This window comes from Danio rerio, chromosome 25 (genome assembly GCF_052040795.2).
Source record: "Danio rerio strain M-AB ecotype USA chromosome 25, GRCz13ab, whole genome shotgun sequence".
Taxonomy (NCBI): domain Eukaryota; kingdom Metazoa; phylum Chordata; class Actinopteri; order Cypriniformes; family Danionidae; genus Danio; species Danio rerio.
The window spans coordinates 30,685,237-30,712,882 of record NC_141045.1 but is presented as its reverse complement, the minus strand read 5'-3'; the positions used below and the strand labels follow the sequence as shown (position 1 = coordinate 30,712,882).

Sequence of the window (27,646 nt, the reverse complement as noted above, 5' to 3'; positions counted from 1 at the left end):
CACAAATAAACACCCAATTAAATTTACAAAAAAAAAAAAAAAAAAAAACTGTTGTGCTTGCCCATTTTTTGTCTTGCTACCCTGTTAAAAGCATCTAAAGTTTCCTAAATCAAGAAAACATACATAAGAAGTTAAGTGACTTGAAAAAATGATGATTCACCAATTATTTGCTGATAGCTTTAAAAACAAATTTCAAAGGAGGAAATAACTTTCATACTAAAGTGACTGTTTCCACAATCTTTTCAAAATTCGCTAAAATTTAAAATTCCAAATGCTAATTAGGTGCAATTTCATCAAGTTGTTAGAGCCATCAACTGCTGTATTGGTAACCAAGTAACCAACAGTGAACCAGGGAAGCATAATGGGGTTTATTCAACAAATGTGTTTACATCTCACATTATTTACATGAACCCTTTCACACAAGTCCAAAACCACCTCAAGCAAGCGAAAAATTATTATTATTATTATTATTATTATTATTATTATTATTATTATTGTGATTAAATGGGTTTTGAATTAAAATTTTGCATTTGCATTTTTCATTTGTCATGCAACACCTTAGAATTAACACAGGGTGATGGAAACCCAGCTATTGGCAGATATTTGTTATGTTACTTACTTATATATACTTGTTATGTTTTTCTTTTCTTTTTCATTATCATTTAACCTATTTTAATGCATTTTTATCTGTTTTTATTTATTTATTTTAAAATTTGTATTATTTGTTTTTATTTTCTTACACTTGTCTCTTTTATTCCTGTTGATGTAAAGCACTTTGAATTACCACTGTGTATGAAATGCATATAAATAATATTTATATATTATTTAAATAAATAAACTTGCCTTGCCTTTCCTTGTTTTAAGCACTGAGCAAGACTTAACTTCTTTGTTCAAGTAAACTGATCTTGATTGGATGTTAATCTTTCTGCAGTGCATGGAAAATTTCCTGCACTGGCTTTATCGATTTCAAGATATATACAGTAGTTCATGCAAAAATAATTTTCTCAAAGCTGAATGAGTTTCTTCTTTTTGTTGAATTCAAAAAATGATATTATAACAACGCTGGCAACCAAGCAGTTGATGGCTTCATTTTTCAAAACGTCCTGCTTTTTTTTTTGTGTACAACAGAAGAAAGATGCTCATACATGTTTAAAACAACTCGAGATTGAGTAAATGGGGCTTATTTTCTTAGATGAACAATACATGTAAGACTTGGTGGTCTTTTTCCTTTGCCGTTTGAGTTTTATATCATCCTCTATCATAATATCATTAACAATAGTCCAGGGAAAAGGGAAGAGGCGGATCCACGTGCTGTAACTTTATGTGAAAGGAAAGAAAAACAAAACAAAGGTTAGAACAAAAACCCACAGTAAACACATTCACAAGAGAACAGACAGCATCCACATACAACATTCAATGGCTAACAAACAAAGGCTAAAGCACATGGCTATATTCAGTTTGTGATAATGGGCAGCAGGTGTAGCGTAATCAAAGTTCATAAACATCATTTGTGAGATGCAGAGAATTATGGGATGTGTAGTCCGGTTGATTGGCAAGTGTGATTAGTGACAATAACAATCATATAATACCATCAACAAAAATATATACAAAAATCATTTTATTTTGTTTAAATATGTTCAGCATTTTTTTATATTTCAAGACTTACGTTGTTTAGCTCTTAACAATTTCAGTAATATGACAAAAAACATTGTGGCATATTTAAATTTGCATATAAGTTAACCCCTGACTGTATTTGTCATCCTCATCTACAACATTTTTTTTATAAAAATAAATGCTTTCAAAGGTCAAAAAGCACCATAAAAGTTAACCAGACAAATAGCTTTTTATTCAAAGTCACACTTAGCTTTGTATGAGAAAAAAAAAAACTAAAATTCCTTTCTCCATAAAGGTGAGTATATAATGGAACACTTCATTTCCCAATTATTATTTCTTTTTTTTTTTGATCAGGAAAGAGTGGTTCCATCTCTCCGTTCACTATGCAGGGTCTCCTTCCCAGTTCCACAGAAAAGTATTTCATCTATAATGGCTCTCTGACCACCCCGCCCTGCTCGGAGACTGTAGAGTGGATCGTCTTCAAAAACACAGTGGCCATCTCAGATGTTCAGGTCAGCTTTATTGACAGTTGTTGTTTCCCCCTGTTAGCTCATCAGGATTAGAAACGAATTGAGGCATGTTGAAACAAAGACCACTAAAATATAAGAAAAATACCCTACAAATTTAAGATAAGGCTCAATAAAGCTAAAACATGAGGGCTATTGCTAATAAAGTGTAATTTGAATGTACATATGTTAATTTTCATAATTATTTTTAGATATTTAGACCACCACACCACATTGGATTTCTTTTCACATGTTTTTTATCAACCAGATAAATAATCACCAACATATACATACAGCAGGGAGAATACGTATTGAACTAGATTTTAGTAAGAACATAAACAATACAGACATAAAAATAAAACAAAACAAAAAAATCTGAATCTTTATTTTTGATTTTCTATTGGATTCAAGTCAGGTGATTAGCTGGGTAATTCTACAGTTTGATTTTCTTTCTCTGACACCATTTGAGAGTTTCATTGGCTGTGTTTTGGATCACTTTCTTACTAAAATGTCCACCCTGGTTTCATCTTCACCATGGAAAATGTAGATTTTGGACTGAAGCAGCTGATATTCATTTACAATAAGAAAGGGCAGAGGGTTGATGAATAGCTACTAAGAGGTTTCAACTGCTGTCTGGGCTTTAATTGGCTTTCTACACCTCCCTTTCTTCATGTGTTCAGTACTTTTTTCCTGTGTTGTTTCATTTTATTTTATTTAAGACTTTTTCGCTGTGTCATTTAATTTCTATTGCATATACTGCGTGAAATTCTTTGGTTGCTATCAACATCTTAACAACAAAATAATTTTTTCTGAAAAAAATGGTGACGTGTTCAACACTTATATCACCCACTGTATATTTAAATTGAGTCGTCATGTACTTCTATAGGTCTCATTCATGTAACGTATCTAAATGTAGATGTAAATTCTAAGCAAGTTGCATGTAAAACAGACTTTGCCAACAGGGTAAATTTCATCAATGAAAAACAAGGATGAAAAATGTTCTTTGCCATGAACAGTGCAATGCAGCGGTCCAGTTGATTATAACAAAAAATAATAAGTTAGATAGTTTTTATCTTTTTGACTACATTTTAGTCTCGTCTTTTTCCATCAACAATATTGCATGCTAATATAGTCACTGTTAGTATCTAATGTCACTAATTTTTTTCATCTTGAAAAACAGGTCGTCAACAAACATTTTCTGCTCTTATTTTCATCGACGTAATTACAGTTTTTCTTGATTGCTTTGACGCAGCCGTCAACTGAATCTCCACATTGTCAAAATGGTCAACACATAGGCCTAAGCAGTGGCACTCATGGTCAAAATACCACATTTTGTTTGCAAAAGGCTCTAGTCATGCAGAAAAATGTAAAATATGTAACAAAATCAAATTTTGCCTTCAAATAACACAATTTGCAAACAAGTATATGAGCTCTTTCAATCAGTCATTGCACAAGAATGAATCAGTGCACTATTGCTTGTAACTTATTGCAAGTGCCATTTGTGTTTTTTAATATAGGCTTTGTCAAATTTGCCTTTTTGCAAAGAATTAGATCCGAAATAAGAAATGCTTTTATACAACTTTTATTGAATCCATGCCTATTTTTTTCTCAAACTGTGGCTGAAAACTGAAATACTGTAAATATTACAAAAAATACATGTAAAGCAAGCTACAGCACAATCTATTGGAGTATGAGGCATAGCTACTATTGACATCCTCCATCCATGCTCACGCAGAATAACACAGATCTGGCGTCTTTTTTGTTATTAAAATTTGCAGACTGATTGCCAATTGAAGATTTGTGTGAAGAAGCGTCACACAGGTGTTTCAGTGATTTCTTATTGATCTTGGTAATTCGTAATAGTTAGGAATAGATGGTTTCTGTTTGATTACCACGTCTAAAACAATGGAGTTTTGTCTGCTTGAATGACAACCATGTTAAAAAACGCGTCAGACCAATGAGAAAGGGTTTACACATTTGCAAGACGTGTCTTCTGCTCTGCTTGGATAGTGATGATGAAAACTAAGTGGATCCTAGTTTATTTAACCAGGTCAAAGCAATCAAGGAAAACTGTAATACGACTTCTTGAAAACTCTCCTTCAGATTCACAAAATGTTTTGTAAACATCAGATTTAATAATTTAAAAGGTATGTTAATTAATTCCAGTCAATTAAATATGGCACAAATGCACACTCAATCACAATTAGCATAATCCCCACTATGTGTCCATTGGTGATGTGGTATATTCCAAGGTTTGGTTTCAGTATATTTCAAAAATGCACAAAATACTTAGATAAAACAATGAAATGATAGATGCCACATGTCTAATGATCAATAGTGGATTAACATGTTAGAATGCTTTTGGTGGACCAATGTTTTGCATCTGAGAGGCTCTGGTTGCTACTGATTTAATACACTGCCATTACTCATTACTCATATTATGAGTATCTCATTTTTAAACATATTACTAGATGTATAAGAATGCAGTAACTAGTACTACTTTTTAAATATTATGTCCTGTCATTGTACAAGTACAGTAATGACAATGACGAGTGCTGTATTACCCTGAGTTAGAGTTAGCAACTCATATAGCAATTCAAACAAAGTTGTAACATACTGTATTATTATTATTATTATTATTATTATTATTATTTAGTCAGTTTGCCAAAAGGCACCATTATTTTTCTCAGCATTAAAACACATGAAAGCAAGTGTAACATTTCTTTCATGCCAATTAACGTTTGGGAAATACAAGTTTGCTTCAGAACAGCTTTTTGAGCGAAATTCATTCTGCTCATGTTTTATGATCGCAGTTTCTGTAATTACAACTGTTACAACTAGACGGAATCTAAAGTCTAGTTTCACTAAAGTCATATGTATTGCTTCAAACAACATCAATAATCATAATTACAATGTCAATAACAAATCAACAATGGGCATTTTTAGAAATGCATGTGTTAAATGCATTGACTTTTCACAATAAATATTAACCTGCCATCATCCCTGTAAAAAATGCTGGTTTCACACAATCAGTGAAGCATTTTTTAAATGATTTACAGTACTTAACAATACAGCTTTAAAATGGAGACCATAATCACCATAAAAGTGTTGACATTTGCCCACAGCAATATCTTGACATATGACAAAATTTCTCTTGTTAAATAAAACCGAATACTTTTTTAAATTTTTTTTATTTGGCGTGCTTATTCTATAACTAGTGATTGTTTTGTTGTTGCATGTTATATTTTCTTTCACAGAAAAGTTTCTGTGTACGTTTTGTAGCATATTTGCTTTTAAAAATCATTTTGCAATGGGAAGGAGTCTTGTCTTGAGTTTTATTACCCCATAATTACCAGAAAAACTGCCACACAGAAATGATTGATGTCTTTCTCTTTGTCAGGTTTGAACTTTTTTAATTCTTTACTGTTTTGCAAGAAAGAAATTTGTTATTACTCCTGATTCACCGTTAGAAAGATGGAAAATGCAAAACATCACCCAGAGTTTTTCTTGCAACATCTGTTGATATTTTACAATTTCCAAACACTGAAATATGTTTAAACAATCATGTAAAGACATTTAAATGGTGTATTGAACCGTTTCCAGTTTGCACTATAAGTAGCTTGTTATTTAAATTAATAAAAACATTTGAATTGGGTTTATAAGTGCATTAAAGTGTTTACATATAATTTGAAGTTTTTATCGTCATATTAAAAAACAAAAATTTGTATAGACTTTTATAATACTTTAAAATGATTGCATATTGATGCATATAGCCATTGTTTCGTTGGAATTTCATATGGTAGCAAGTGTAAAGACTAAGTCAAAATTGACTTTGACAGACAAAGACAGCAGACAACATTACGGATGAATGATGAAAAAAAAAAAAAACCTTTTAGTCTGGGTAACTTTTTACATTTATTTAAAGGTGCAGTAAGTTTAACACCCAGCGATTGAACTAGGTATTGTATTCTTGGATCAAAACAAACTTAAGCGCAGGTTTCCAGATTGAGGACCAACAGGAGTGTGCCTGACGATTGAACCTAAAGACTAATTTAAGGCTAATTTAAATCCTGTTCTATATAAAAGCAACGGCACATAATAGAAGGAATATTTTCATATTAAAAGGAGTTTTTGTTCTAACCAATACCTCAAATTGATATATTAGAAAATGCTTCTATTTCTTGAAGCTGAACAACAGAAAACTGACAATAATCACCCCAGGTACACCTCATGTGCTTTATTCAGTGTTAAATGCTAACAATGTGAGTTTGAAAGTCATATTGCGTGACATTTATTGCTTTACTACTGAAAGCAGCAGCAGATAGTTCCCCTCAGATCTTGAAAATAAAAATAAACCGTGTGAAATTAAACTTTAGACCTGTGATTCAAAACCAAGCCATCATTCATTTATTAGCATGTTGTTAGGACATAGGGTTACAATGTAACCTGTGTACCTAATGTTTACATTTGTAATATTTATATTATTTGCTAATTAATGACCTCATGTGAAACTCTGAATCTGTGTCTCATTTCGGACCGTGTTACTGTCCACCAGATGTCGCATTTCAGTCACTGACGCATGCTTTGAGAGCCTTTCTGAATGAAATATGCTCTTTTCCACCTAGGCAACCCAGGGTGCTGAAATTTAATTGGCTAAAGTGGCAGTGGGTGGGTTAAAGAACCAAAACAAAGACAGATGTTCCGGCTCGCAACAGACATTTTTAAAGCAGAATATGTGACTTCAATATTGTTTTTCCAAATAAACAAGAATGTTTACTTAAAATGTTTCTTAAATATCTGCAAGCATATTATGGTATTTCTATGCTTTAGAAGAGTCAAATACTTACATACAGAACCCTTAAGCTTTTTAAAAGTAAATATTGGCAGCTAATGAACCTACATGTTGTTTTGGAAGACCAATATAGAATGTTTTTCTATCTGGAAAGTCATTTAAACCCTGAGGCCATCTTCACCTAGGCTGATATTGTGACTATGGCTGCTATTTGTCATATGGCATCTGTTGCGCAACACTGATTGTATATGGCACAGACACCCATGAACTGTAAACAGTTACAAAATGATAGACACACCCAAACATGATGGTACCAACATCAATTAGCATTTCGAGTCTTGTTTTACTTTGTCAACAGATCCGCTGTATCTTCTTTACTTTTGATTTGTTATGTACCTTCTTACAAATTCATTAAATCATGTCCAACAATCAATACCATAAAGAAAGCCAACTCCCTCTCTAAAGGAAAGTCGACAGCAATTTTAATTATTGTGATATCGGATGCCACACATAAAAAAAAGCAAGCTGTCATTAGAAGAATTAGAGGGAGCAAGAGTAGGGTTACACGTCACAGAAGACTGTAAATGCTTAAATACGGCCTTTGTGTTGTGTGTCATTCAGACTGGGGCTGTAGCCCTCAAGGGACTAGCAAGTCGATACAGGTTGCAGTTGAAACGCATGGTAAAAGCAGTTTTACCACAAGATAACAAACCCACGCCTGCTGACGTCACAATGGAAATGACATTGACTCACACACTTTAAAGAGCAGCTTTGATGTCCGAACACAATGGTGGAAATCTTGCCTATGGGCAACACTGTGTTTGTTTAAGGTTGAATAAAAATCGTGTGAAGCATTTTGTATAGAGATAGTAATGTTTTATTAAGGCACGTTTGGGATTTCTAATCCTGTAACTTGGCACAACAATGTAATGCAAGTAGAGTAAAAGTGTTCTAAATACTCAAAACATGAGTAAAAAGTAGCTCTTACTCAATAAGTACTCAAGTGTAGTGAATATTATCTGACCTTATACACTGCAAATTAAAAATGTAGCTTACATTAGTGCCATTTAAGTTTTTAAAAGTTAATTATTTACATTTAGTCATTTAACAGATGCTTTTCATATCCTAAGTTGATTAAGCTTTTTTTAATAATCAGACAAACCGTACAACCAGTAAAGGAATAACTAATAAGTGCTGTTGTCAATCAGTTAAGTGTTGACAAAACAGATTTGTCTTCAGATGTTTCTTTGGAGGCGTTGTAGTAGCGCAGTAGGTAGTGCTGTCGCCTCACAGCAAGAAGGTCGCTGGGTCACTGGTTCGATCCTCGGCTCAGATGGCTTTTCTGTGAGGAGTTTGCATGTTCTCTCTGCGTTCGTGTGGGTTTCCTCCGGGTGAATTGGGTAGGCTAAATTGTCCATAGTGAATGAGTGTGTTTGTGTGTGGATGTTTCCCAGAGATGGGTTGCAGCTGGAAGGGCATTCGCTGCGTAAAAGCTTGCTGGATAAGTTGGCGGTTCATTCTGCTGTGGCAACCCCGGATAATAAAGGGACAAAGCCAACAAGAAAATGAATGAATGTTTCTTAAGGCTTACTCACACTATGCTATCTGAACCATCCCCAGGCCCATTTCCCGGATCGTTTAAGACTCAGGCTCAGGCATGGTTCACTTGGCCGGCCCTGGCCCGGTTGAAAGAGGTGTGCCAGAGCACGGTTCTCTTGTGTTTTGGTGTGGTACGCTTATAATGTAAGTGCAAAGTGCGCCAGAGCACGAAACTGAAAACGACACTTGACTTTTATGGGACTTTTATGGTTTCATATGGATTAATTAATCATTCGGACTGTTCAATGAACACAAACTGTTGTAGATTATTAAAGACGCAAGCCCCTCACTGCATGATAGCTGCACCTTCAGCAAACCTCCTAATTCATTCAGCACAAGGACAATTATGATTGTTCCAAAATGCCTGTAGATGGAAAAGATAAGCGACCCTAGAATAGAACCCTGAGGCACCCCAGTAGCAAGATTTTGGTGTTCGGAACACTCCTCCTCTCCAAGACATCCTAAATGACCTACTTGAAAGGTAAGAGCTCAGTCACTGGAGTGTGGTTCCTGATGTCCATTGTATTGATGGTTGCAATGAGTATTCGGTGGATAACCAAGTCAGAAGCAGCAGAAAAGCATTAGCCATTCATGGACTAGCACAGAGAAAGCAGGATGATGCATTTCCATGAAAAGAAAAACCAGTGTAACCTAAAAACCTTAAAAAAGGGTCACACTTTTTTTTGATGGTCAGTTTGTTGAATGTAAGTTTTATTGCATCTACATGCCAACTAATTCTCATTATATTATAAGTAGACTGTTAGGCTGGGGTTAGGGTTAGTGTAAGTTGACATGTAGTTGCAAAGTTTCTTATCGTCAGTTAAATGTCTGTTAAAGATGAATATCAACAGATATTAAGCAGACAGTCTACTAATACTCAAATGAACCATCAAAAAAGGGGTCAACAATCTAGCTGTGATGATATTTTAACACTTTAGTTATGCACGTTGAACCCTGACTAACAAGTAGGAGTGTCCAGCAAGGTCATGCAGTACTGATTGAATACATGCAATCTGTGCATGTGTTTGAAAACGTAACATTCTGTAGTGCATTTAGCTATTGTTTAGGGCCATTTGACAATTTCAGCCATCATGTGCATTCTTCATCTTCTCATCAGTGAGATGCAGTCTAAACCATCTAAATGATGAGTCTCTCACTCATTGGCTGCGTCCGAAACCGCCTACTACTCAGTATGTACTGCATTTGAATTAAAACGTACTACTCGGCCGTTAGAAAAGTATGTTCTATACAGTATGAATGTGAGCAGTATGAATAGAATTCGGACGTACTACATCCACCATTTTGTCATGGTCACGTGACCTACTTGCGTCAGTTGCGTCGCTTCACTTTCATTCATGAATTCGCTCGCGTGGCATCATGGCATAGCGCAGCTTGCATGGGAAGCGCACTCTAGAATCTCGCTGGAAGTAGTAAGTCATCTGGGTACTTCTCGCATACTGATTTTAGAATTCTATGAATTCGGACATACTACTCGGTTCACATACTGATTTTAGCGTACTGTATAGTATGGATGTATGCGGTTTCGGACGCAGCCATTGTGTTTACTAATTTTGTGTTGTCTTAAATACTTTTAATACTTCCACATTATAAAGCGTTTGTGCCATGGACTAATTTTTCTACTTGGCCAATCACTGTAGACAAGAGAAAATAAACAATATAAAGTAGCTGCAGGTTGAAGGAATAGAATGGAGTAAAAGTACTTATACAGCACTAAAATGTACTTTAGTAATAGTGTTTTACTAGTAAAGTACAACTCTTTAGAAAAAAAAAAACTCTTCAGTTTCAGGGATTTTGTGTATTTGTTATTCGTTACTTCACACCACTGTATTTAAACTACCAATATTTTTTGTCTGCCAGGTTCATGCAAACCTAAACTTCATTAATTTACAAATTCACTGAAATTACTTTTTAGTTCCCATCAGTTTCTAATCCACTGTATGAAGAAATAAGCAACAAATCTCTCAGTTTAATTGTTCTTGCCATCTTTAATTAGTTAAATGAACGTTCGAGGTTACAGAAGTAACCCTTCGTTCCCCGAGGAGGGGAACGGAAGTGCCATGAATGGGAGGATTCGGATCAGAAGCCGCTTATCTGGAGAGTATTGAACGGGCCAATGAATGAAATTAATTGGCAGCGTAAGCTTGCACAGGTGTGCGACATCTGCAATCATCTCAGCATATAAGCACACCTGAAGCCAGCAGACGCCATCCTTTTAAGCTGAAGAGACTTTCAAACAGCTAAGGGACAGTCATTATGGCGACGGAATATGGCACTTCCGTTCCCCTCCTCGGGGAACGAAGGGTTACTTCTGTAACCTCGAACGTTCCCCTTCGGTTGGGGAACTTCAGTGCCATGAATGGGAGAATATGGAAAGCGCCATAATGACTGCACCTTACCAACACCCCCGATGAGGAGATAGTCAAGCAAGCGTGACGCACCCACATCATGGGGGGCGCGGTCCTCCAACGTGTCCCTGGCCCTAATTTATCCTACTTCAACAGAAGTTTTACGGATTTAGATATATTTTTTGGGAAGTCGTGAGCATCTAGATAATTCTAGGAAATACAACAGTACGTTGGGAAGCGTGCAATCCCGATAGGGAGGACGCTGCGGAGGCCATCCGTTACCCAAGGGGGGGATAGATGGCAGAATTTACCTATGGACTAGCCCTAAAAAGGGGGAGTACGCATAGCAAAGAGTGGTTAGCGGAGAGGGAAGACACGGGTCCGCCCAGGGGGGGGACTTAACCGTGGCGGAATAAGCATATGGGATCGCCTAGTGGGGATCACGCATAGCAGGCACCTATACCCAAAACGCGGGCTGACCAGCGGGCAGACCTACAACGTAGTGGGCCAGCAAGTGACTCCTCCGCTGAGTCAGTGCTGGGGGCCACGGAGGAATCTGCAGGGCTCACCTGACGGGGAACTTTACTGACAGATAAAAAAGGCGCACGTACCTCCGTGTTAGGGAGAATGGCGCAGCAAGCGTGTTTCAACACCCTACCGAGTTGTCTCCTCAATCACCAAAGGGTTACCTAATACCCTTGAGGAAACCGGCTCCACTCGCAGATTGTAAAACCTTGCAAATGTGTTGGGTGTCGCCCAGCCCGCAGCTCTACAGATGTCTGTTAGAGAGGCGCCGCGTGCACGCGCCCAAGAGGATGCAACGCTCCGAGTGGAGTGTGCACGTACTCCCGGGGGACACGGCTGACCTCGACTCGAATAAGCGAGTGAAATGGCATCCACAATCCAGTGGGATAATCTTTGTTTCGATACGGCACTTCCCTGCTGCCGACCGCCATAACAGACAAAGAGCTGCTCAGATGATCTAAAATTCTGAGTACGGTCCACATAAATGCGCAGAGCGCGAACTGGACAAAGTAAAGAAAGGGCTGGGTCTGCCTCCTCCGGGGGCAGCGCTTGCAGGTTCACTACCTGATCTCTAAAGGGGGTGGTAGGAACCTTGGGCACATAACCGGGGCGGGGTCTCAGGATAACGTGAGAGTAATCCGGCCCGAATTCCAGGCACGAGTCACTGACCGAAAATGCCTCCAGGTCCCCGACCCTCTTGATGGAGGCCAACGCAACCAGCAGAGCTGTCTTCAGGGACAGAAATCTTAGAGATACTGATTCGAGTGGCTCAAAGGGATCGGATCGCAGACTCGTGAGAACGAGGGCGAGATCCCAAGAGGGCATGAGAGGGGGGCGAAATGGATTAATTCGCCTAGCACCCCTAAGGAACTGGATGACCAGGTTATGCTTTCCCACGGTGCCGCCAGCTACCGCGCTATGATAAGCGGAGATGGCGGCCACGTAAACCTTGAGAGTGGAGGGCGACAGCCTGCTGTCCAACTTCTCTTGAAGGAAAGAGAGCACAACACTAATCTGGCAATTTCGGGGGTCTTCTCTGCGAGAGACGCACCATTCAGTGAATAGACTCCACTTCAGGGCGTAGGCGCGCCTCGTGGAGGGGGCTCTAGCCTGAGTGATGGTATTAACCACCGCAGTCGGTAGGTTACCTAAGTCTTCCTCGCGTCTAGGGACCACACGTGGAGGTTCCAAAGATCGGGGCGAGGGTGCCAGATGGTGCCCTGTCCCTGAGAGAGTAGGTCCTCTCTCAAAGGGATCCGCCAGGGGAGGGCCGTCGCGAGGAGTGAGAGCTCTGATATCCAGGTCCGGTTGGGCCAAAGGGGTGCAACTAGCAGAACCTGTTCCTCGTCCTCCCTGACCTTGCACAGAAACTGCGCGAGCAGGCTCACTGGGGGAAACGCATACTTGCGCATGCCCCGAGGCCAGCTGTGGGCCAGTGCATCCGTGCCGAGAGAGCCCTCGGTCAGGGAAAAAAACAACTGGCAGTGAGCGTTCTCGGGGGAAGCAAACAGATCGATCTGGGCCTCCCCGAATCGCGCCCATATCAGCTGAACAGACTCGGGGTGGAGTCTCCATTCTCCAGGGCGTAACAGCTGTCGTGAGAGCGCATCGGCTGCACGATTGAGCGTGCCTGGGACGTGAATGGCGCGCAGCGATTTCAGCCGCGGGTGACTCCAGAGGAGCAGACGGCGGGCGAGCTGAGACATGCGGCGAGAGCGCATACCCCCCATGCGGTTGATATACGCCGCCGCCGCCGTACTGTCCGTCCTGACCAGCACGTGTTGCCGCTCCAGCACCGGTAAAAAGCGGTGGAGAGCGAGGAACACTGCCAACAGCTCTAGGCGATTGATATGCCAATGCAGCTGGGCACCCTTCCAGAGGCCCGCAGCCGCATGCCCGCGACACACGGCCCCCCAACCCGTGTTGGAAGCGTCTGTTGAAACAACAACATGGCTGGACGCCTGTCCTAGAGGCACACCGGCCTGTAGGAACGAGGGGTCGTTCCAAGGGCTGAGGGCGCAGCGACACAGCGCAGTAACCGAGACCCGGTGTGTGCCCGCGTGCCATGCGCGTCTGGGGACCCGATCGTGAAGCCAGTGCTGAAGTGGTCTCATATGGAGCAACCCGAGCGGCGTGACGGCGGCTGCGGATGCCATATGCCCCAGGAGCCTCTGAAAGAACTTCAGTGGGACCACTAGTTTGCTGTCGAGCTCCCTCAGACAGTTCAGCAACAGGCGAGCGCGTTCCTCGGAGAGGTGCGCTACCATGGTGATCGAGGCCAGCTCCATCCCGAGAAAAGAAATCCTCTGCACGGGGGCGAGTTTGCTCTTTTCTCGGTTGACCTGAAGCCCCAGTAGGCGGAGATGCCGAAGCACCTCGTCCCTGTGCACAATCAATTGCTCCCGCGAGTGGGCTAAAATCAGCCAGTCGTCGAGATAACTGAGTATGCGAATGCCCGCGAGCCGAAGGGGCGCTAGGGCACCCTCCGCGAGTTTGGTGAAGACCCGCGGAGACAGAGAGAGCCCGAAGGGGAGGACCTTGTACTGCCACGCTCGACCCTCGAACGCAAACCGCAGAAATTGGCGGTGGCGTGGAAGAATGGAGACATGGAAATACGCGTCCTTCAGGTCTATGGCTGCAAACCAATCCCGAGGACGAACGCATTGGAGAATGCGCCTCTGCGTGAGCATTCTGAACGGCAGCTTGTGCAGACAGCGGTTCAAAACGCGCAGATCTAGGATTGGCCGTGACCCACCGCTCTTTTTGGGTACGATGAAGTATGGGCTGTAAAACCCACTCTCCATCTCGGCTGGAGGAACCGGCTCGATTGCACCCTTCGCCAGGAGGGCAGCAATCTCCTCTCGCAAGACAGGGGCGGACAGGGGGTTGACCCTGGAGAAATACACGCCCGTAAACTTGGGGGGCCGTTTCGCGAACTGAATCGCGTAACCGAGTCTGATTGTGCGTATGAGCCACCGCGAGGGGCTGGCCCGCGCTAACCAGGCAGGCAGAGCCCTCGCTAATGGAGTCATCGCTACAATCGCTGACGTACCAGCGGTGGGGCAGCGCGGAGTGGGTGTGCTGATCCGGGAAGCACGAGGGTCCCGCGGAAAAGCTGGAGAAGAGCGATTCGCTCTGGCTCCGCACCCTGACTCCGGAGAGGGGGCTGGAGGGCTGAGGGAAGGGAGACCGTCCCCCCAGCGCTCGTGAGCCACTGGCGAAGCACGTAGAGTCTGCAAGCCGGAAGGCAGCGTGTCCCGGACTGGCAGAACTCGTGCAGTCACATCCGGGGAAGGGAAAAAGTGCTCTTTTACTGATGTTTTGGTGGCACTGAAAAGTACCGTTGTTATCGGGGCCCCGCCCTCCAGCGGGGAAAGAGCAAGTTTCCTCTTCTCCGGATGGCCTGTCTCAGGGACGCTTCGCGGTCCGTTTACCGGACTTAACGGCGCCCTGGGCAGGAGGGGCTGCCTGCTTTCGAGGTGAACGCCGCGCCCGCTTGGCCGGAGGCGCAGGCGGGGGCGGGGCAGCACTCGTTGGCGGGCGCCCTCGGCGAGGAACAGCGGAGGTGGATGGCTCGGCGGGCGGAGCGGGCTTACGGCCACGCCGATAGATGACATTGCCCATCGCATCCGACTGCTCTTTCACCGCCTTGAATTCCTGGGTGAATTCACCGACGGTGTCGCCGAACAGGCCAGCCTGGGATATGGGCGAGTCAAGAAAGCGAACTTTGTCAACGTCGCGCATATCGGCCAGGTTTAGCCAGAGGTGGCGTTCCTGAACCACAAGTGTGGACATCGTCCTCCCCAGCGCACACGCGGCGGACTTAGTAGTCCGAAGAGCATAGTCGGTCGCGGTGCGCAGCTCATGTAATAAGCTTGGGTTGGACCCGCCCTCGTGCAGCTCGGCCAGCGCCTGCGCTTGGTAGCGCTGGTAGGTGGCCATCGCGTGCAAAGCAGAAGCAGCCTGGCCCGCAGCCTTATAAGCTCTGGCTCCGAGGGAGGCAGACAACCTACAGGCTTTGGACGGGAGGCGGGGCAAACCCCGCCACGTAGAGGCGCCGCGCAGACAAAGATTGACCGCGATAGCGCGCTCCACTGACGGGATCGCCTCATACCCCCTGGCAGCTCCGCCGTCAAGGGCGGTGAGGGCGGAGGCACTCGCAGCACGGGCAGAGAAAGGTGCCCTCCAGGACTGCGTGAGCCTACTGTGCACTTCCGGGAAGAAGGGGACGAGAGGCTTCGAAGGCTTCGCCTTCTGGTCCTCTACGTAGCACCCATCTAGTCGGTCCGGCCGCGGAGCTGGGGGATAAACCATCTCCAACCCCACGGCCGAAGCAGCCCGGGAAAGCACGGCTAACATGTCCGCTTCAGGATCCGATTTGACAGCGCTCACCTGCCCGGAGGGGGCGAGCGGGTCCGGATCTTCGTCGGACAGTGAAAGCCCACCCTCCGATGCCGCGGAGGACATCTGATCTCCGGTGTCAGCGAGTGTGAGAGCTACCATCTGGTTAGACGGATCACTCTCACCACCCGAAGCTTGGATGGAGCGCCGTGAGGAGCGAGAGGTCCGCGAGCCCGTGGGCGGCGGATTAGCTCCCGCTGAAACCCTCAGATCTGCCCGAGCGCCCGCTGCTTTTTTAGAACAGGAGGCAACTGGGGTGGCTCGCTCTCTTGCGAAAGTTAGCCGCGATCTTAGCTGTGCAACGGTCATGGCATCGCAATGACGACATGAACCGCCCGCGAGCACCGCATTAACATGCTGGACCCCCAAACATGCAATGCAGTGATCGTGTCCATCATCCGGAGACAGGAAACCCCCGCATCCAGAAACGCACAGTCGGAGCGCCATCCTGAAAAGGACGTGCTGCACGACTGTGTTGCTCTTTTAGGAAAGTTGCAACTATACGCACCGCTCTGGAGGACCGGACCCAAAGAACCGCAGGCAAGGGAGTAACCCAGCTCGACCGTCTGCCACCGCGAAGACCCACTCTGGACCGGGAGACACACTCGTTCGCTCTGAAGTGCTGATCAGCAAGAGGAACCCTCATCGACTCACTCAGAAAGGATCTGAAGCGAAAAGGATGGCGTCTGCTGGCTTCAGGTGTGCTTATATGCTGAGATGATTGCAGATGTCGCACACCTGCGCAAGCTTACGCTGCCAATTAATTTCATTCATTGGCCCGTTCAATACTCTCCAGATAAGCGGCTTCTGATCCGAATCCTCCCATTCATGGCACTGAAGTTCCCCAACCGAAGGGGAACTGTAGTTCCAGGACCCACTAGTAAAAAAAAAAAAAAAAAAAAATTGTGTGTGTGTGTATATATATATATATATATATATATATATATATATATATATATATATATATATATATATACGACAAGAAACAGAATGAATGAATATATATAAATAAATAAGTAAATAAATATATATATAATTATGAAAAATGGGGTTGCATCTGGAAGGGCATCCGCTGTATATAATATATATATATATATATATATATATATATATATATATATATATATATATATATATATATATATATATATATATATATATATATATATATATATATTTTTACTAGTGGGTCCTGGAACTACTATATATATATATATATATATATATATATATATATATATATATAAAATAGAAAAAATCTAAAATTTTAAAGTACATGTCATGTACACAATACATAGTTCTAAAAAATCTAAAATTTTAAAGTACATGTCATGTACACAATATATAGTTTCATTTTTACAAAAATACTCTGTGATCTTATAGACCTGTGATCTTAAGTTTTACTGAAAATAATAGCTACTTTTCTGGTTCACCTTTGGAACACAGTTTTGTTTTCCTGGTTTGCTTTCTAATCTGAAGCGCTGTTTCTGTTCACAGCTGGAGATGTTCTGTGAAGTGATGACCATGCAGCAGGTTGGATATGTCATGCTGATGGACTACCTGCAGAATAACTACAGAAATCAGCAGGAGCAGTTCATGGGACAGGTCTTCTCGTCATACACTGGCGTCGAGGAGGTCCACACTCCGAGTATGTACTATACTAACACACATTCGCACATAAACAAACTAGGGTAGCATGCGTCTGGAATCATTCATTCTGAAGCTCTTAAAGCAGTCAGGCAGTTTGAGGGTCATGGATCCAATTAGCCTTCAATGCGAAGCTAATCCCAAACAACTGCTTCTCAATTAAATAAGGTTTCTATTTTTACATGACAAAGCCCTCTAGACATTTTCCTACTTTCTATTTATAAATATAGACAGACATTTGGCCCATTTTTAGACATATTCAGGGTTTTTATGGCCCTTTATGGGTGACTCCATATCATTTCATGGTTGGTTTATATGAATCATTACTAAAAAAAATACAAAACGAAAAGCTGCAATTAATATTTTACTGTAAAAATATTTTTCAACGTTTTAAATTGGGCCATTTTTGTGTGGATTCAGTATGTTCTCTCCGTGTTTACATGAGTTTCCTCCTGGTGCTCCAGTTTCCCCCACAGTCCAAAGACATGCTCTATAAGTGAATTGGATTAACTAAACTGGCTGTAGTGTATGAGTGTGTGTGTAAATGAGAGAGTATGAGTGTTTCCCAGTACTGGGTGGCGGCTGGATGGGAATCCTTTGCGTAAAACAAGCCAGAATAGTTGGCGGTTCATTCCACTGTGGCGACCTCTGAAACAGAGACTAAGCCGAAAGAAAATGAATATTTTAAATTGTTAATATAGATAATCATAGCATGTTTTACAAGAATTTTCACTTAAACGTTACCTTTAATTTATTGCTAGGATTTTACTAAGATGTAATTTTTTAAGTGTGTAATTTTACCTTCATGTTTTTGGAGCCAAACTAGTAAGAAAAAAGTGATATATATTTTATATATTTATTGAAATATCCAAATATATTGATCCCTAAACTGTAAATCCTATTAAGTTGGGACTACTCAAATGATTTGAGCAAAGTGATTCCCTCTATTCGTTTGAGTTATGGGAAATCAAAAACTCAATTAACTGAGTTGACCAAATGTGGTTTCTTCATTGAACTAACTTAAGTGTTTAATCACAGATAACTTACATTTTTATATACAGATTACTTAAAATAGCTAATAGACTAAACTCTAAACATCCACAATTTTCAGCTTTTATATTCTTTACTTACTACCAGGGCCGTTTGTATCAAAGTTGATATTTAGATGTACCATGTTGGTGTTTCGTAACATCTAATTTTTACGAGGTGGGTCGTTAGTCCAACGCTCAACCCACAACTTAGAGGACCAGATCATACACACATACACTGCGGACAATTTAGTTTACCTAATTCACCTATAAATCATGTCTTTGCAAACTCCACACAGAAATGCCAACTGAACCAGCCAGGAATCAAACCAGCAACTGTTTTACTATGAGGTGACAATGCTACCCATTGCGTCACTGTGTCGCCCCTGTGTATATCAATTAAGAAAAATGTATATTAGCATTTAAATATCTACTGACTAATTTAACATTTCTCTTTCGTCAGATAGGTTCAGGTAGGGCCTCTGTCCTGCTGCACTTCAGCAAAATTCAGCATCACACGCAAAATGACCACCTTGTGTCATATAACATATATCGACCAATCAAGCGCAACCAATCATTTTAAATAGAGACATGGTGAATTGTTTAAAGAAATTAAAATGTTAAGTTCAGAGAACTTAAAATATCAATTTTTTTTTCTGCCTAATGAGTGAGCTTAACACACCTGTTTAAGATTTGATGCCAAAACTTGGTATTTTAAGTAATGTTAAGTTATATTAACTTACAGTAATATCTTTAGTAATGACAACAGCGGGGTTTACAGTGTACTTTTAACACATATTTTCATACTGTAATAATTATTAGACATTTAAATAAGAATTTAGACACAAATTTATGTTTAAAAAATGGAAATATAGCTATTTAAAAAAAGTATTGCTGAAAATGCAAGTATGTTTTAATGGTTTAAAAAATAAATTTGGATTTGTATAATGTTAAAAAAAATATGTTCCCTGAAAAGTGTAAGATATTATGCAGAGTTGATGTTTTTGATGAATTATTATTATATTAGATTTTTTGTTTAACAATTTTAATAAATGAAACAGAAATTTCTCAGGAATTTAGAAAAACAGTATTTTCCAGAAATCTTTTTAATTAAAATGATTTTTTGATATTTTAACCGAGAAATTATATTGAAAATCATATAAATAATAAATAAATAAATAAATAGAGCTGTATTTTAAAAACCTATTGAGCAATACCCCCTCTTGTGTTAAGACAATTCTGGAAATTACTTTTAATCCACTTCTAATCTTGACTACTGTATATTGTATGCATATTGATGTGACATTTTTGATTCAGATGAAAATGTAGATTGTTTTTAAAAATAAGACTAACATAAACATTGATGACATGTTCATGTATAATTTCTGTATATTACAATTTTTTACACAAAATTTGTTCAATTATTAGGAGTGTTATTACAAAATGTGTTCTTATCGTCTTTCACAAATCCTTTACGCAGTGAGACCTGTCAATTTCACAGAAGCGCTTTCAAATCTAAACTGGTGTGCGCTCAGACTTTTCACTTTAGCAGATCCATGGTGGAACATCGATGCCCCCATTTCAGATTCCTATGCTACAGGGCAAACTGGCTCGTCTGGCACGTGGGAGTTGCTTTTTCAGAGGCCATCAGCAATGGAAAATGTCCCACTTGTGTCATTTCAAACACAAATACGCTTCAACATGTGTCTTAGCTTAAATTGACTCCCATGGAAAGTCATTTTAAAATCAATGCTGCAATATTACTTTGTAAATACTCACTGATTACTTGTAACCCTTAATTAATTGTGAGGGTGGAAATATGTTAAAAAAAGAATTCAGGGCCAAAGTGTACACTTATCAGTTTCAATTACTGATATTCTCATTTAGACTAGGACACCAAGTGATTTTATGTTTAAAAGATATCTAATAGAAGTCTAAACAAATGTCTTGTCTAAATTTAGGCTGTTGGTGAAGATCTAATAGATGTCTAACTATAGTACAAAACTCGACTAGTCATCAAATACGCAGGTTAGACAGACATCACATGTTTCTGTATTTGATGACTTGTTGGACTATTGTTAGACATCTGTTAGATCAAATTTAGTCTTGTTTTAGCCGAGAGGTCTATGTGTAGACATCTAATTAGACATCTATTAGACTTCTGTTAAACACAAAAATGTGCTTGCTGGGAAGGGAACATAAAGTCAAAAGCAGCCAGCCAAACTAGATTTACTGAACTCCATCACTGTGCTCACAGTATTAACAATGTTTACTCTCATCAATCTTTCTGTCTTCGCATAAAAACAGTTTGGAGTTGCTAGGAAACTGTCTCTTTCTGTTTGCCCCCTCACAGACAGGTTGATTTCAGTTCAAACCTATAAATGCATCTGGATCATCAGGCCACATATTAACACTTACTAATAGAATTATGCCAGCATTTGTTTGTTAGTCAATTTTATCGCATTTTTGGGAAAATTTGTCATCTATGGCATCTATTTGGTCTAGAAGTGTCACAACCCACATCTTGGAACACACGTGGCTTGCGTAAGAAATGATTTTACTTGTAGATTAATCCTTCATTTGTAACGATCGTGGAGAGATCGCCTCATGCATCATTCAAATCACATGTATCAAAGCAGTTAGGCTGTCCTCTAAAATATAATGGTGACGGAAGAATCTGTTTAGAATGTGGTGGGTTTCTTAGGTTATTAAAGGTGTTTTCTGTCACTACTTGTTTATCTTGCATCATCACATACAGTGTAAGCTGCACATTCATTAAAAGATCGAGATCTCAACACCCACGCAACATGAATTATAAATGATGGTGATTTGCATATGTGTATTAATTTGTCCAATCCCTGCATTGAAATCTGAAAACGCAAAAATCAAGAAAGAGATTAAGGGCTCTATTTTGACGGTCCATGCGCAGAGCACAAAACGCAGGGCGCAAACGCTTTCAGGGCGTGTCAGAACGCGTTTTTGCTAATTTAAGGACGGGAAAACCTGCTTTGCGTCATGGCGCATGGTCTAAAAGGGTTGAGTTTATTTTCTTAATGAGTTATAGGTGTGTTTTGAGAATAAACCAATTAGAGTCTCTTCTCCCATTACCTTTAAGAGCCAGCTGCGTCGCGCCAAGAGCGCATTCGCGATTTACAGGACGCAAAGTAAGTCTAAGTGGAAAAAATGAGCATTTCACTAGCAAACAGTTAACAGTTAACAGTTTTTTTTAACAGAAAACTGTTAAACAGAGCATCTACTGCGTGAGAATGAGAGATAATGGATCTACTTTCACTTTCGCTCTTGGACAGGGAAACCTTTACGCACAGACGTCAATTAGTCTATAAATAATTAATTTTGTTAGTTAGGCGCAAGTATTCGTTTCAAAACTATTTCTAAAATTCAGTTCTAATTTCCAGCAAACGAATAAATGAACAATAATAACAAAATGAGCTCACAAACCAGAGCTATAACCTAAAACACATGCTGTGCCCCATATGGACTAAAACCTGACAGGTGGGCAAATCTAAGCTTGTTTTTAATAAAACAAATATAAATATGGATATAATAAATAATACTGCTAATAATAATAACATTATACAAAAGCAAATTGTTATGAATGAACTGAAAAAGCCTCCCGAGATGAAGAAGACATAAAAGCAGTGATTTTTCATATTTATGTAGGCTAGAAAATAATATGTTTTGTAATATTTTAATCCTTTATATTTATATCCTAAATCTATTCTTATTATATCCTATAAATATATCCTTAATATTAAAATTTTTTCATATGTAAAGATATTTGCCTATTGATCTCTTGTGCATATTAAGCAGTGCGTAAGCGAGGCGCAACTCTGCGCCGGAGTTTAGACCGGGTTAGTTTTTTTCTAATGAAAAATCTATTATAGTTTCTCAAAATAGCAACGCGCCAGCGGTCCGCCTCAGAACGCCTCCCTTTTTAGACCAGAACGCCTATGGGCGCACAAATGAGCGCTAATGCATTTGCTATTTAAACAGCGTAGCGCAATGCCTCAAAACAACTCTTGCGCCAAGCTGAAACAACCAAAAGACTATTGCGCCGCGCCTTGCGCCACACTGCGCCGGGTGTATGATAGGGCCCTAAGTGTTCAGTCATTTGAGTTGGTTATTAAGTTACAAACATAGACATAGGCGTACTGGGATAACAGTTTATAGTTTAGATAAAGCCACCGAAGTTTGGTATGCAACAAACCATTTAAGTTCAAAAACTAATCCCAGTGAGTACTGTCAACTTAATCCATTTGAGTAAATGAAGCAATTTGAGCACAGTTGACCCAAATAAATGAAGAGAACTCAAACCAACTAAGTTCTGCAAAACCTAATAAGTTAAGGCAACTCAAACCGTTTGAGGAAACTGATTGCTACAAACCATTTGAGTTAAATAAACTCATCTATAAGAGTACTGTAAACTTACTCCATTTAAATTGAAGTAATTAGGTATTTTTACCTTCAACACTGACATCAAAACTCTTTTCAAATGAGTAGAATTAACTTTCAGTCAATTTTGAGTTAACCACAGTCATTTCATTTGATATAGTTGACTGTTGAGTTTTACAGTGTAATAAATGGAAAGCAAACGACATTTGTCTCCTCCCTTTTTTGGATGATGCAAAAAATTATTCGATCTGTGAAAAAATAATAATAATAATAATGTGATTCAACTGTTAGATTTGTGATCCGTTACACCACTAATTTGGGCATCCATGACATGGCCAGGAAACACATTACAACATGGTTATTATACATATAAATTACTCATAAATACACATGCCAGCACTTTACCTTCTATTGAATTCATGTCAAACATTATGTCAGACTTCTCTATTAAGTAATTTAACAGCAGTCACCAATAATTATATCAATTCAGTTTACACATCAATCTGAGGGTCGTAATACTGAATCCTGGAAAAATGTTGCAATTCTGTGTTTCTCATCAGAAATAAATCCCTTAGCTTAATCCCTTATGAATCCCTTTCCTTACAACCTTTTGACCAGTCCAGTTTTGATTTTGATTGAACACCATCATGCTGTTATACCGTATCTTTCCATATACTCGTTAAGTTTGTAATGGAGCTCAATGCCAAATGACACATGGAGTGAAGACAATGGATTAAAGACTGATTTTTAAAGTAATTATTGTTTGTTGGTAATATAAGTCATGGTTCTGTAACACTAATGTAGTGAACACTTTGCTTAATCCGTGGATGCTTTCTGCCCTCTTGTGTTAGCTAATGGGTGGTGGTAGTAGACTAGAAATGATACACAATACATCACAATAATTTCACTGAGGAACTCTAAATATTCAGAAGTGTCCAAGTGTTTTTTTTAACTTTAATTTTTTGTTAATAAATATTTATTCTTCATATTCATTTCTGCAATGTTATTAAACAATACGCAAATTTTTATATGAGTAATGTACCGTACAGTTCGTTATGTTTTTTTGTTTTTAAGTAAGTTTATTACATGAGAGACTTGCATAATACAAGTTAAACACTTTTTAATTTTATGTACAATTTTAGTCACTATTGGTCCAACACATAAATCCACAGATTTTAAACAAATTCTGAGTGGAAATAGCAAAGAAAATAAACAAAGGTAAATGTCCCCAGATTCTGTCTGATCTTAAGTATAACTAAACCATGTTAAACCAGTTTAATCTGATCCAATAAGTCAGGGGTGTCTTTTCTCAGTCTTAAAGGGTCACTTAGGTTTAACTTGCTTCAACACAACAGTCAGTTTTTAGTATTAAATTTAAAATTTATTTATTTAATTTACGGTGGCGCGGTGGGTAGCACATCGCCTCAATGCAAGAAGGTCACTGGTTCAAGCCCCAGCCTGGTCAGTTGGCATTCCTGTATGGAGTTTGTATGTTCTCCCCGTGTTTCCCCCACAAGTCCAAAAACATGTGGCGTAGGTGAATTGGGTAAGCTAAAATTGTCCACATTGTAAGTTTTTGAATGAGTGTGTATGGATGTTTCCCGGTGAAGGGTTGCAGCTGGAAGGGCATCCGCTGAGTAGAACATATGCTGGATAAGTTGACAGCTCATTCTGCTTTGGCAACCCCAGATTAATGATGAGATTAAGCTGAAAAGAAAATGAAGAAATGAATACACAGCCCCTGCGGAAAGGGAACTTTTGGAAATGCTTAACGTGGCAAAGAAATTATTTTTATTTAATAAGGATGGATTAAATGATCTAAACTGACAGTACGTACATTTACAATTCCTAAAATAAAAGCTGTTATTTGGCCAATCAAAGAATCCTTAAGATTGTATAATGCTTTGTCACAAAAATACGAAACAGCAACTGTTTCAGTCAGTATTTAAAAAGAAACTCTGATATTAAGGCTACTTTTTCATGGCAGCTATGTACTATGAACTTTTATTTTTGCATTTTTGAAAAGCTTTGTTCATAACAATGCACACAGCTTGCACTCGCACATGTCTACGAAGACACAAAATGCATGTGCATGACATCATCAAACATACTGCATGTACAGTTAAAGTCAGATATGTTAACCCCCCTGAATTATTAGACCACTTGTTTAATTTTCCCCCAATTTCTGTTTAAAAGAGAGCAGATTTTTTCAACACATTTCTAAACATAATAGTTTTAATAACTAATTTCTAATAACTGATTTATTTTATCTTTGCCATGATGATAGTAAATAATATTTGACTAGATATTTTTCAAGACACTTCTATACAGCTTCAAGTGACATTTAAAGGCTTAAATGGGTTAATTAGGTTGACTAAGCAGGTTAAGGTAATGAGGCAAGTTATTGTATAATGATGGTTTGTTCTGTAGACTTTGAGAAAAAAAATAGCTTAAAGGGGCTAATAATTTTGTCCCTAAAAAGGTGTTTAAAAAATTAAAAACTGCTTTTATTCTAGCTGAAATAAAACAAATAAGACTTTCTCCAGAAGAAAAAATATTATCTGACATACTGTAAAATGTTCTAGCTTTGTTAAACATCATTTGGAAAATATTTAAAAAAGAATAAAAAAATTCAAAGGGGCTAATAATTCCGACTTCAACTGTATATGTATTCAGTTACCTACAGTTGTACACTTGTGATGCATACTTGTGACCGTATAGATTTATACACTATAAAAAATGATTGCAGCCTTATTTTTTGTATTTGAATGAGATTAACTTTTTATAGTTTTTACAACTTGCATCAATCAAACTGACAAAAATAAAAAATCTACCTTTGTATAACTTAAATAACGTATCTGAAACCTGTCTGACTTTAGTAAAATAAGTTACAGTAACATAAAAACACTGGTTGTCAGGACTTTTTTTTACAGTGTGGCAAAATATGTGCACACACAAGTTTAATTTGCAAAAAATGTTTGGATTTCACAGATAAAAAAATGTCACATGTTTATTATGCAAGTGTATTTAAAATAAATAATAATAATAAATAAATAATGAATACAAATTTTACTTTTTTTTTCAACTGTTAGAATTGTAAACATGTCGTGTGTGTTAAATAAGTTAGCTTTAACTTTATATATGTATATGTGTGTGTTCATATATCAAATTTATGTATGGGGTGAAGTGCTCAGGTATGAGTACTATGACATGTCACAATAAACCATGCTCTTTAAAACCAGATTACAGAAAATGTTTCGATGGTGGGAAAGAGAGATAAACAATCCACAAATACAACAGAAGACAAAAATGTATAGCTTATAGCGCCTCTTGTTGACATCTGAAAAGTGCAGAGGAAGGCATTGTAGATTTTGTAGAAATGTAGACAGGTTCTACAGATTTCCAATGAGCCTGGGTTGGAATTGTTGGATAAAATGAATGAAATCCATAAGCATACTATAAGATACTTCTTTCAAAAACATGAAAATCTTTATAAATTCTGCACTTTAAAATAGTACTGTGTAAAGTACAGTAGACGTCATTTTGTTAAGCCATCTTTTCATGTGTTGACATAGTTTCTGTTTGTTGTTTAGTGTAAGCAAGTGAAGGTCCACAGTGCATGATTTAACTCTGTTTGTGTGTGTGTTTGTTTTTGTAGTTTGCAGTTCAGAGCCGGAGAATGTGCAAGCCAGCCCTCATAATTACACCAGCATGCTTGTGATCTGGGAGAGACCGCGGGCCGTTTATGACTCCAGTATAGAGAGATACTCTGTCACCTACCGGCCAGCCCAGGGCGATGATGAATCTGCTTTAGAGTACCTGACTGATGGAGACCAGGATGTGGTAATTTAACTTTCTGTAATAAACCTTTGATATCAATGAATGAATGCTTTGAAAATCAGACTTCAACTCATGTAACAGGTTGTAATTACACAGCTGAATGCTTCATTCTTATTGGCTGATGAGCAATTATTTTCAGATTAAACAAAGTCCCTTTAAGGCAGGGGTATGAAACTCTTCTTGGAGGGCTGCAGTACTGTACAATTTTGTTCCAACCCTGCTTAAACACACTTACCTGGAGGCTTAAGGGTGCTTTCACAGGTTGAATCACCAGGTTCGTTTGACGTCAGAGTACAATATGTTTAGCTAGGGTAAACAACGTCTTCTAAACTTAAATGCACACCCACAAACAGTATCTGAATCCACCTGAATGAGGTGGGGTACGGTTTTTGTGAATTCTGGTACTGTTCACCTCTGATATGAATGCAATCGTACCAAATAACTGAAGTGAACAGCCAACTGTACAACAAACTTTAGTTTTCATAACGTTCATTTGTGTCTGTGTATCACCTACCTTGGCGACAAGCGGGACTGACCCAGTGCAAACAGTGATAATGTCTGCTTGTCTCCACCGAAAATGACTTAAGCAGACATCGCGTGAGGTTTTAAACATTTTTAATATTTTTCTGCTGCAGATAGATGCAAATGGCTCTCCGTATTTACATTTTGGTAAGAAAAGCAAATGCAGAATGACATATATGCGGAAGTCTCTATTTTGTTGTTTTGCTTTTGTGGTTGTCACCTAGCAACAGCTGTACACAAAACAGCAGCTTGATGACGCAAGCGTACCAGGGTCCAGAAGGAAAAAGGAACACAAACCAGCTGAGAAGGTGGCAAGGGACAATCGAGCCTGGGTTCGGTCCAGGCAGTTGAACCAAGTGTGAAAGCACCCTAAAACAAGCCTGAAGGACTCTA

General features: G+C 39.5%; 1 protein-coding gene across 7 annotated transcripts in view; it reads left to right on the top strand.

The window, feature by feature from the left end:
- ptprz1a (protein tyrosine phosphatase receptor type Z1a) overlaps window positions 1–27,646 on the top strand; it is a 180,527-nt gene that overhangs the window by 103,428 nt on the left and 49,453 nt on the right. For all 7 annotated transcript variants that reach the window (XR_015526567.1, XM_087312409.1, XM_087312408.1 and 4 more), the window contains exons 7-9: window positions 1,969–2,126; window positions 17,301–17,451; window positions 26,550–26,734. Coding sequence is in view for 6 of the 7 variants with exons in the window: in XM_087312409.1 (XP_087168535.1) it covers window positions 1,969–2,126; window positions 17,301–17,451; window positions 26,550–26,734 (494 nt within the window). In the remaining variant the exon portion in view is untranslated. The remainder of the gene's footprint in view (window positions 1–1,968; window positions 2,127–17,300; window positions 17,452–26,549; window positions 26,735–27,646) is intronic.